Raw genomic sequence first — 12,399 nt, forward strand, 5'->3', positions numbered from 1 at the left:
TCTGTTCTTCTCCAGATTCAATTTTGTTGTTACTTTCCGCCCTGGGATCAAGAATGTGAAGGCTGATGCTCTCTCTCGCTGTTTTCCGGGAGGAGGAAACTCCGAGGACCCGGGTCCCATTTTGGCAGAGGGGGTAGTTGTTTCTGCTCTATATTCCGATTTGGAGGCCGAGGTCCAGGCTGCCCAGTCTGAGGCACCTGCCCGTTGTCCCTCCGGGAAGTTGTTTGTGCCTCCTGAGCTACGTCACAAACTCTTTAAGGAACATCATGATACGGTTCTTGCTGGTCACCCCGGGAGTAGAGCCACGGTTGATCTCATTGCTCGGAGATTTTGGTGGCCGGCTCTTCGTAAGTCTGTGGAGGGTTTTGTGGCGGCTTGTGAGACGTGCGCTCGCGCTAAGGTCCCTCGTTCACGACCTTCAGGTTCCCTTCTCCCGTTACCCATACCTTCCCGTCCTTGGACACACCTGTCCATGGACTTTATCACGGATCTTCCTCGGGGAAGTCGGTGATCCTGGTGGTCGTGGACCGTTTTAGCAAGATGGCTCATTTCGTTCCTTTCCCTGGTTTACCCAATGCTAAAACGTTGGCGCAAGCTTTTGTCGATCATATTGTTAAATTGCACGGCATTCCCTCTAAGATTGTTTCCGATAGAGGCACGCAGTTTGTGTCCAGGTTCTGGAAGGCTTTCTGTTCTCGCCGGGGGGTTCGGCTGTCCTTCTCTTCTGCTTTTCACCCGCAGTCGAATGGTCAGACTGAGCGCCTCAATCAGAATCTGGAGACATATTTGCGCTGTTTTGTGGCAGAGAACCAGGAGGATTGGTGTTCATTTCTCCCTCTTGCTGAGTTTGCTTTGAACAACCGTCGTCAGGAATCTTCTGATAAGTCACCATTTTTTGGTGCATAAGGGTTCCATCCGCAGTTTGGGACATTCTCGGGAGGGGCTCTTTCTGGTTTACCTGAGGAGGAGAGATTTTCCTCGTCTTTGTCTACCATTTGGCAAAAGATTCAGAGTAATCTCAGAAAGATGAGTGAGAAGTATAAGCGTGTGGCTGATAAGAGACGTGTGCCTGGTCCGGACCTGAATGTGGGTGATCTGGTGTGGTTGTCTACAAGAAATATTAAACTGAAGGTTCCCTCCTGGAAATTGGGTCCCAAGTTTATTGGGCCTTATAAAATTTTGTCAGTCATCAATCCTGTTGCCTTCCGCCTTGATCTTCCACGGGTTTGGAAGATACATAATGTATTTCACAGATCTCTCTTAAAACCATATGTCCAGCCCACGGTACCCTCCTCTTTGCCTCCTCCTCCGATTTTGGTTGATGGCAATCTGGAGTTTGAGGTTTCCAGAATTGTGGACTCTCGCATTGTCCGCGGTTCTCTTCAGTACCTCGTTCATTGGAAGGGTTATGGTCCTGAGGAGAGGATGTGGGTTCCGATGTCGGACATTAAAGCCACTCGCCTTATCAGGGCATTTCATAGGGCTCATCCTGGGAAGGTGGGTCCTGGGTGTCCAGAGTCCACCCGTAGAGGGGGGGGTACTGTCACTACCAGAGCTTTGAGACGTTCTCACAGCTCTGTGTCTCCACCCCTGTGATGATGTCACTTAGAGTTTGGAGGTGTTCTCACTGTTCTGTTTCTCCGCCCCTGTGGTGAGGTCTTTACTCCCAGCTGTCTCTCCTGCGCTTGATTTCTCTGCCTTTAAATCACCCCTCCTCCTATTGCAGGGCGTGGATTATATTTCTCTTTTCAGTTGTAGCTCTGCCTTGAGTATCTTCACTTCTTTAGCTACTAGTTCTCTGGACCTGTGTTCTGCTGCTGCAAGCACTCCGGATATTGCCAGCGGCCCTTGGATCCGTCTTCTCTGCGGTTGCAGCTCCATCAGCTAAGTGTGCAGACTTTGTTGTGTACCTGGTGATTTCCTGACTGGATCTGAGGTGGCCCCGGTTCCCTCCATATTCTGAGTAGGGCATCGGTGGCTGTGCCCCTTCCACTATTGTAGGGGTTACAGGGCTCATCAGTCTAAGGTACGCGGGCATGCCTCGTTCCACCATTTGGATCCGGGCATGTGCTTTAGCAGCATAGGGAGAGTGTTGAGGGTCTGACAGGGGTCACCCTTTCTCTTCCCTAGTTTGGGGTCCGGTCAGTAGCTCTTCTTACTGTGTATGCTCTGGTTACCCTTAAACAGCCGTGACAGTCTCACGTCAGGCTACAAGGGAGCCATGACTGAATGTCCAGAGCTTCTGATCCCAACGCCTCCCAAACAGGCAGCAAGTCCTCCGGGAGTCTGACTGTGTATTGCTTCCCTCCTATGGTGGTACTGAGGCCAAAAGGGAACAGCCACCGTACCGGTAGTTTCCTCTCTCTCAGAAGCGCGGTTAAAGGGCGCAAGTTCCTGCGCTTGGCTAGAGTGCTCGCCGCCAGGTCTTGAAATAATTGCACTTTGTGACCATCCAAAGAGGGGTCTCCTTTCTCCCGAGCCGCTCTCAGGACAGCTGCAGTATCTAAAAAGTTCATTAGGGCACAAACAACGTCTCTGGGTGGCTCGCCCGCCGCCGGCTTGGGCCTAAGAGCTCTATGTGCCCTCTCTATGACAATGGTGGCAGCTTGTTCTTCACCCACGAGGGAGGCAAACAGGGAACGTACCGCACCGGCCAGATCTTCAGCTTGAACCGCTTCAGGTATGCCCCTCAGGCGTACATTCTTCCTCCGCCCTCTGTTTTCCTGGTCTTCCAGGTTCAGGAAAGCTGTATTAATCATTTTCGACATATTTGTCAGGTGATTGTGAACTCCCGCTTCTCGCTGAACTAACAGGTCCTGGCTTTCTTCCAGGCTTTCTACCCTGTGGCCGAGCTGCTGAAATTCGGCTTTAATGTCCGACAACTCCTTCATAACAGGGCTAAGTGCCTGCGTCAGCGATTGCTGGAGGAAGCTTCTAGTTAAGGGCAGGGAGTCCGGCTCACCTCTGCTGTAAACTTCAGCGTCAGAGCTGTCGGCTTCCGAGTCGGCTCCCTCCCGTTCTGAGAAGTTTCGCGCCTCCCGCGCCATCTTGCCTCCATCAGGGTGCAATGTGGATCGCCTGTTGAGGAATTTGTTCAGATCCCCTTGGGTCTTTTTTGTCTTCGGAGTGGCCCCTGAGGCACCCTCCTTGTCTCTGAGAGTTTTCCCCATTCTAAAGTCCGTGTCCGCTGCTTAAATCAGTAAAAGCTGGGCTAGCTGTGCGGAGCTCTGGTGAAGTCGACCTACACCATGGCTTGCTGGCTCCGCCCCCCAGTGACCCCATTTTGGAAAGAAGACACCCCAAGGTATTCCGTGAGGGGCATGGCGAGTTCCTAGAATTTTTTATTTTTTGTCACAAGTTAGCGGAAAATGATGATTTTTCTTTTTTTTTCTTTTTTCCTTACAAAGTCTCATATTCCACCAACTAGCGACAAAAAATAAAAAATTCTAGGAACTCGCCGTGCCCCTCACGGAATACCTTGGGGTGTCTTCTTTCCAAAATGGGGTCACTTGTGGCGTAGTTATACTGCCCTGGCAATTTAGGGGCCCAAATGTGTAAGAAGTACCTTGCAATCAAAATGTGTAAAAAATGGCCTGCGGAATCCGAAAGGTGCACTTTGGAATTTGGGCCCCTTTGCCCACCTTGGCTGCAAAAAAGTGTCACACATCTGGTATCGCCGTACTCAGGAGAAGTTGGGGAATGTGTTTTGGGGTGTCATTTTACATATACCCATGCTGGGTGAGAAAAATATCTTGGTCAAATGCCAACTTTGTATAAAAAAAAATAGGAAAAGTTGTCTTTTGCCAAGATATTTCTCTCACCCAGCATGGGTATATGTAAAATGGCACGCCAAAATACATTCCCCAACTTCTCCTGAGTACGGCGATACCAGATGTGTGACACTTTTTTGCAGCCAAGGTGGGCAAAGGGGCACATATTCCAAAGTGCACCTTTTGGATTTCACCGGTCATTTTTTACACATTTCGATTGCAAGGTACTTCTCACACATTTGGGCCCCTAAATTGCCAGGGCAGTATAACTACCCCACAAGTGACCCCATTTTGGAAAGAAGACACCCCAAGGTATTCCGTGAGGGGCATGGCGAGTTCCTAGAATGTTTTATTTTTTGTCGCAAGTTAGTGGAATATGAGACTTTGTAAGAAAAAAATAAAAATAAAAAATCATCATCATTTTCCGCTAACTTGTGACAAAAAATAAAATGTTCTATGAACTCACTATGCCCATCAGCGAATACCTTAGGGTGTCTACTTTCCGAAATGGGGTCATTTGTGGGGGTTTTCTACTGTCTGGGCATTGTAGAACCTCAGGAATCATGACAGGTGCTCAGAAAGTCAGAGCTGCTTCAAAAAGCGGAAATTCACATTTTTGTACCATAGTTTGTAAACGCTATAACTTTTACCCAAACCATTTTTTTTTTTGCCCAAACATTTTTTTTTTTATCAAAGACATGTAGAACTATAAATTTAGCGAAAAATTTATATATGGATGTCGTTTTTTTTTGCAAAATTTTACAGCTGAAAGTGAAAAATGTCATTTTTTTGCAAAAAAATCGTTACATTTCGATTAATAACAAAAAAAGTAAAAATGTCAGCAGCAATAAAATACCACCAAATGAAAGCGCCATTAGTGAGAAGAAAAGGAGGTAAAATTCATTTGGGTGGTAAGTTGCATGACCGAGCGATAAACGGTGAAAGGAGTGTAGTGCCGAAGTGTAAAAAGTGCTCTGGTCATGAAGGGGGTTTCAGCCAGCGGGGTTGAAGTGGTTAATGTGGGGCACTGTGGGGGGGCATATTTCGATCCCCCCCCAAAAAAATTACACACTTCCATAATCCAGCATGGCATTGTCATTAAGCCTCAGGCAAAAGTTCGATTAAAACCATACAGGGTACCCGAGGCTCGGCAATAAGTCATATCGGAGGAGGTGCAGCTAATGTTCCAGCAAGACATCATTGAGAAGTAAAAAAATTTGTGGGCCAGTCCTATAATATTGACACACAAGCAAGACGGGACGTTGAGGCTTTGTAACAACTTTCAAAAATTTAACGAGGTTTTCAAGTGTGATGCGTTTCCCATGCCGCGGGTGGATGATCTCATCGAGAGGTTAGGACAAGCCTGATATTTTTATGTTTTGGACCTCATGAAAGGGTACTGGCAGGTGCCCTTAACAGAGTCTGCCAAAGACAAAACTGGCTTTATCACTCCTGAGGGGCTGTTTAAATATAATGTCTTACCCTTCTGTCTGCATGGCGTCCCTGCCACTTTTTAGTGACTAATGGACATTGTACTTCGTCCACATCGTTGGTACGCCTCAGCTTACCTGGACAATATTATCATCCACAGTACTGACTTAGGAAAGTCACCTACCCAAAAGTGTAGGCTATATTGGACTTCCTTCGGAAAGCTGGCCTAAACGCTAACCCCAAAAAATGTGCGATAGGGTTAGAAGAGACTAAGTACCTGGGGTATGTCATTGGGCGCAGAGTCATCAAACCTCAAATGAACAAAATAGTGGCAATACGGAATTGGCCCCGACCTGTCACCACTAGGCAAATAAAGTAATTACTGGGAATGGTGGGCTATTACATGAGGTTTGTTCCCCACTTTGCTACTCTAGCCGCGCCCTTGACAGGACTCTTGAAGGGACACAAGTCAATGATGGTTCGCTGGGATGATCGGGAGGAACAGGCTTTCTCCACTTTGAAGTCGGCCCTGTGTGGGTCCCCGGTTTTGGTGATGCCTGACTTCAACAGGGAGTTTATAGTACAGACCGATGCTTCCGAAGTAGGCCTCGGTGCTGTACTGTCTCAGGAAGTCAACGGGGAGGAGCATCCCGTTGTCTTTCTCAGCTGTAAGCTCACCCCAGCCGAGACCCCAGTATAGTATAGTGGGGACTAGAATCTCTCCGCTATTATTTATTGAGGAGAAAATTCCGCCTGGTGACTAACCACCCCCCTCTCAAGTGGACGAGCCAGGCAAATGACAGAAATGCCCGGGTCACCCGATGGTTTCTCTCGCTCAGGGTTGAACAAAAGGGGGGGGGTGACACAGAAACACGAGGTTTGGTCTAGGGAAACAGGTATTTTCCTGCCGGCATGTGCTGCTGGGCTGATTTAAAGCCAAGTGAGGTCAAATACCGGACCGGATATTAAATGCCAGTTTGGGTTTTTGCAGCACCTGGCTGTCCTTAAATAGGCAGCTGGGCTCAGAAGCCATGTCCCTGTGTTGGGATCTGGGAGCCTTGCTACCTGTTTGGCGTGAAAACAGGTTGGTGCTTCTATACTCAAGGGCTCTTTGAGGCAGGATTGCTGCATGGTGTAAATTACCACCAACACTGAACTGTTTGATCCAAAGAACTTGTTGTTGCTTCTATACTGCGTCCGCTAATCCTGTCCACCAGAGCAAAACCCCACAAATGTGATAGAAAAGTGAAGCAAGCCAGCAAAGCAGGCAATATAGACAATCACATTACTTTAGTAAGTGCCTTGTGTTAACTTTCTCTACATGATAAATGTAATTTGCTAAAGTGAGACAATCCAGTTAAGTAATTTAATAAACTTTGTTTCTTTTTTTTAGTGTTTAGTATTGCGAAGCATATATTTAATATGATATGTAAAATTGGATAAAATATGCCTGAAAAAAATATTTGGGTTTAAATATGATTGTGAATTTTACTGCCGATCTGCAGATAATCAGAAGTCAGTTGAGAAAATCTACAACAAATCTGCGACAAATCCCTATTATAAATTGATGTGTTGTGGATTTAACAATCCGCACTATTGATCAATCTCCACATAGAAAATCTTTGCAGCATGTGGAATAGATCTGTAATCGGATATTAACACAAAATGCAGTGCCGTCAGCAGGCAGCATGTTGTAGCATGTATGTACACCCCCATGCAGTCATTCAGTATGATCCCCCTAAGTGCCTTCCCCACAGTAGGATGTCCACCAAGTGTTCCTTTCACAGCAGGATCTTAAGTGCCACCACACAGAATAAGGCCCCCCACATAAAGCGATGCCCTCTTAGTGCCACACACACACCCAATATGATGCCCCCTTAAGTGGCCCCCACACAGTCATGCTCTCTAAGAGCCCCCCACACACCCGGTCTTACCCTCTAAGTGCCCCCCACTTACAGTATGATGTCCTCTTACGTTGCTTCCCCAAAGTATAATGACTCTTTAGGTACCCCCATCACAGTGATGACCTCTTTAGTGCCCTGACAGAGTGATGCCTTCTTAAGTGGCCCACACACAGTACGATGTCCCCCATAGAGTGATGCCCCATATTGCCTCCAATATACAGTAAATACTGACTTACACCATGTTCCCCTTCTTTCATCTCCTTTTTAACCATTTGTCATCAGTGTTTCAGCGCAAGCAGACGAAATTCAGTGATGTTATCATGCTGCAGACAGCACAGCACAATGCGGCTGGCAGGGGAATGGTGAAGCAAGTCGCTGACTGCTCTCTGCTTTACCGTCCCAAATGCAGATGCAGACAGCACATTCCGGCCCCATTCTGCGGACGTGTGAATAGACCCTTATGAACCAGGCACAGGAGAAGTATAGACAACTGCTCAAGAAACTGGAAAGAGAATGCAAGTGCATGGCTGGCTTATAGGACTGGGTTTATAAAGAACCATAATGTAGATAAATGTGAAACAGTGGATGAAATTCATCTCAGTGAGAACCCTTGTAGTGTAAGTAAGGCTACGACCACAAATTTAGGTTTCCTGATGCAGTTTTGGAAGCCAAAACTAGAAGAGAATAAAAAAAAAAACTTAAGTCTTATTTGTCCTTTATACTTTCTCTGCTTTTATGAGCCACTCCTGATTTTGGCTTCCAAAACTGCATCAGGAAAACTGACTGTGGGGCAGCATCTTAAGAACTTTTAGCTTGAAATTTAGCCTGATTATATTCACCATCGAACACTATTTGCTGTTACTGTATAAATATAATCTAAAGTTTTCATGTAATGCCTCTGATTAAAATTGAGATGACATATATGTAACATGTAGCTGAAATATGAGCATGACAATATACAATATTATTTTCTTTTTCAGAGCATGTTTTCAATTGGCTATATGGAATTAAAAGAAGCCAAAATGGCACACCAGCAGTTTAAGAAATGCTTTGCAAACATAACAGACCCATTTAAGGTCAGAACAAACTTGTTCATAAATCTCTAGAATTTCTGTATAATGAAAGAAATTAATGGAATTTTAACATGCGTGCTGTCTAGTAGATCCTCAAAACAATTACAGTGGGGTCGTTTTAGTCATAGAATATCATCATATACCATGAGCCTAATAATAAATAAGGAGATAATCGGTTTACTTAGGGGACATCTTTAGCACACAGTAGCTGGGTTCACATCATGTTTTTGTCTTATGTTTAACATATACAAAAACCCATAAGTTAAACAGATGCCTCTAACGGATGCCTTACAATGGCATCCGTCACAATAGAGTTCCATTGTAAAAGAAGTATACATTAACATATACGTTTTTTTTACTGCACTTTATAGGATGAAAAGGCATCCTTTTTTTCCCAAACATATATGTGTATGTTAACCCCTTAAGGACCCGCGCCGTACATGTACGGCAGAGATGTCCATGACTTAAGGACCAGCGCCGTACATGTACGGTGCAAGGTCCGCAGAGCTCTGGGGAAGGATCGGGTGGAATCGCGGCATCATGCCTGCTCTTACCGGCAGGCAGCCATGCCAGGTAAGGGCCGCATATTGCTTAACCGCTCCCCTGCAGCCACCATCGCTGCCATTGGCTGTATTCTTCAGGCATGCTCATCGCACCATCTGCGTGCGTGCATTTTGCAATCACTGAGTACCGATCAATAGTGTCCATTACTGATCGCGTCTGCTCAATTTGCACAGCAATTTTTTTTGGGGTGCAGAAAAGAGTTTTGCTTCACTGAGCTAGATTTTTTTACAATTCTTTTTCTCTGAAGATTTTGTAAATTTAATCGTGGCCCAAACCAATTTATACGCCCAACAATTTATTTTCCAGAACCCTACTTTGTCATATGCTAGACCCCTAGGTTGCACCCCAGTAAGTGCAGCAGAGATAATGACGTTTTGGGGACTCGTGCTACATATGGGCGTAGTAAAAAAAAAAAAAACGTCGGGCAATATTGGAGTTCGGACATTTTCTACCAGACTCCAATTTACAGTCAGACCATGACCCGGAAGTGATTTGAGTCCATTATGAAATTCCTACACTACAATGACAATGCACAGTGCCCACCCCAAAACGACCCGACATTTGACCGTCTGTTCAAAGTTAGGCCTGTCATTGACCACTTCAGCACCAAGTTTGCTGAGTTGTACAACCCAGAGAAAATTGTATGTATAGATGAGTCGCTACTACTGTTCAAAGGGAGGATTAGATTCCGCCAGTACCTGCCTAACAAACGGGCAAGATATGGCATAAAAATATACGAACTCTATGAGAGTTGCTCCGGTTGCCCCCACAAATTCCACATTTATGAAGGGAAAGATTCCAGGATAGAAACCCCAGAATGCCCCAATAGAGTTAGTGGGAAGATCGTGTGGGACTTGATGCACCCGCTGTTGGATAAGGGTTACCACCTCTATGTGGGTAACTATTATACCAGCATACCTCTATTCAGGTCCTTAACTGCCAGAGGTACTGTGGCCTGCGGCACAGTGCGCAAAAATCAGAGAGGCCTCCCTAGATCCATAGTAGTGCAACCACTGAGAATGGGTGAAAGTAGGGCTCTCAGCAATGAGAACATGCTGGTGGTTAAGTACAAGGACAAGAGGGACGTCCTTGTACTGACCACCATTCACACTAATGCCAACTCCCCTGCTCCTGTATGAGGTACCACAACCACTACCTTCAAACCAGTTTGTATCCTGGACTACAGTAGGCACATGGGAGGGGTGGATCTTGCAGATCAACTTATGAAGCCCTACAGTGCCACACGAAAAACAAGTGTGGTACAAAAAGCTTGCCGTACAGTATAGATGTATAGATGGCAATGTGCAATGCGTATGTGCTATTTCATTCTGCAGGCCACAGATTAACTTTCCTTGAGTTCCAAAAGGTGGTTATCAAGGCCCTAATTTTTCAAAGCAAGGCCGGGGAGGGTCCCAGTACTTCCTGAAGTTATGGTGCCCGTGTTGTACCAGGGCAACATTTTACAGGTCAAGTCCCCCAGACAGCAAGGAAGTGAAGGACCCAAATAATATGCAGGGTGTATTCCAAAAGGGAGATAAGGAAAGACACAATTTACCATTGCGAAACCTGCCCTGAAAAACCTGCAGGAGTGCTTCAGAATCTACCACTCATCCATGGAGTATTAATTTAATTTCATCCATGATGTACCCTGTAGTTTTACCACCTTATAGCTCTGATTTAGTCCATATAGATTACATATCCACTTTTCACAAACCACTACATATTCATTTCTGTGAAACACCTGTTAGGTCAAAAGTGCCCTTTCCACCCCTTAAAATGTTCGTACGGGTGTGCTCTTTCCAAAATGGGGTCACTTTTTTTTTTTTTTTATTTCTGGGGACCTCAGGAAATTTATTTAATGTGACTTGGCACCTAAAATACACTGCCTGTCCAAAACAAAAAGTCGCCACCTGGATTTAACTAAGCAAATAGTTATGAGTCTCCTATTGGATAATTACTGCATTGGCGACCTTTCATTCCAGATATGGAGGAGGCGGGTTCGCCCCTCAGGAGCAAAATCTTCCCGCCTAGCTGTCCCCCTCCCCCCAGGAGCCCTCTGAGCTCTGCCTCTGCCCCTCAAAGCTTGGTTAACCCTTCATAGTAAGCCACTCTTTTTGCCACCAGCATCGGATTATCCGGTGTTTCCTCTCTGCAGGCCAAATGCCTTAATTTTAAGGAATTTAACCCCTTCCTGCCTCTTGTCCATTTAGCGGGGGCATCACAGGTAGTCCTGCCCCCCTCAGCCCACATCACCGCAGGACCACCCTGATGGTGTGGTACCAGACTGGGCCGTGTCCTATCCCGGACAGTGAGGATCGCTCACAGTTTCCCAATCCGCCCTCCGGGGCTGTTTGGTTGATACCTCTCCACCTGCGCAAATCCAGTGGAGGACATGTGAAGAATTCCCAAACCACCCTTCTGGGTCGTCTGGTTGATATGTCACTACCTGCGCAATCCAATGGAGGACATCTTCATGTTCCCAATCCACCCTCTGGGGTCGTTTGGTTGATAAAGCACCGCCTGTGCAAGACAATTGAAGACCTCTGGAAGTTCCCAATCCGCCCTCCGGGGCCGTTTGGTTGATAACACGCCACCTGCACAAATCCAGGGGAGCACGTCTGAAGGATTCCCAATCCACCCTCCTGGGTCGTTTGGTTGATTAAGCAACGCCTGCACAGTCCGCTGAGTGGTCCTGTAGAAGTTCATATTCCACCCCCTGGGCGGTTTGATTGTTATATCAGCCTGCAACTGCCATGGCTAGATGCTGAGGTAGAACTGCGCACGAGCGGGCCAGAGCAGGACATATTTCCTCCTCTGTCACCTCCACCCTTCCTCCCTAGGATCACGTTCAGAACCCTCCCTTCCTGAAGGGGTTGGTTCTGAAGGGGGGGGGATCAGTTATTTGGACGCTGACATAAATCCAGTTCAATCTTCCGAGATTGAGTCCATGCTAGACAGCAGTACTGATTGTATGCATTACCCCCCTTTCATAGGCAGCTTGTGCACTAGTACTGGATAGAGTACTTACCTTATGCATTACCTTCTTCCATAGGTGCCCTAACCGTACTAGCACTGCCATAGGTGTTCCCCCTTCCGTAGGTGGCGGAATGGCAGTTCCTCTGGGTACAGCACTGGCCGTATGCATTAGCCTCTGTCATAGGTGGTATAGCATTATCACTGTGTTTACTGTGTGCATTACCCCCTTACTTAGGTGGAGTAATTGCATTTCCCACCGGGTGCAGGACTAGGCATATGCGTTACCTCCTGAATTCAGTTCCTGCTGTGTGCATTAATCCCTTTCATAGGTGAGGTTCTTGCACTACCTCGGGATACAGTACTTCCTGTATATGTTTCTCCCCTTCATAGGTGGAGTAATTGCACTACTACTGAGTGCAGTGCTTACCGTAGACATTACCCCCTCCATAGGTGGGGTAATTACACTACCGTTGGATACGGTTCTGATTATCGCGCTACCTCCCTTCCTTAACCGGAGGATTGCACTACCACTGGATGCTATTCCATCAGTCGCTTGCCTTCACCATACTTCCGTGGCATTACCCCCTTCTACAAGCGATCCATTAACAGGGGAATCACTAAGCATATTTGCATGCTATAATTCAACTACGCCACGCCACTAGATACCTTGGCTTCCTTCAC

The 12,399-nt window shown here is 46.5% G+C and overlaps 1 protein-coding gene across 1 annotated transcript in view; it reads left to right on the top strand.

Moving 5' to 3' along the window:
• PGGHG (protein-glucosylgalactosylhydroxylysine glucosidase) overlaps positions 1-12,399 on the top strand; it is a 344,294-nt gene that overhangs the window by 265,796 nt on the left and 66,099 nt on the right. The window contains exon 11 of the mRNA XM_044269473.1: positions 8,086-8,181. Coding sequence (XP_044125408.1) covers positions 8,086-8,181 — 96 coding nt within the window. The remainder of the gene's footprint in view (positions 1-8,085; positions 8,182-12,399) is intronic.

Source organism: Bufo gargarizans, chromosome 10 (genome assembly GCF_014858855.1).
Source record: "Bufo gargarizans isolate SCDJY-AF-19 chromosome 10, ASM1485885v1, whole genome shotgun sequence".
NCBI classification, from domain to species: domain Eukaryota; kingdom Metazoa; phylum Chordata; class Amphibia; order Anura; family Bufonidae; genus Bufo; species Bufo gargarizans.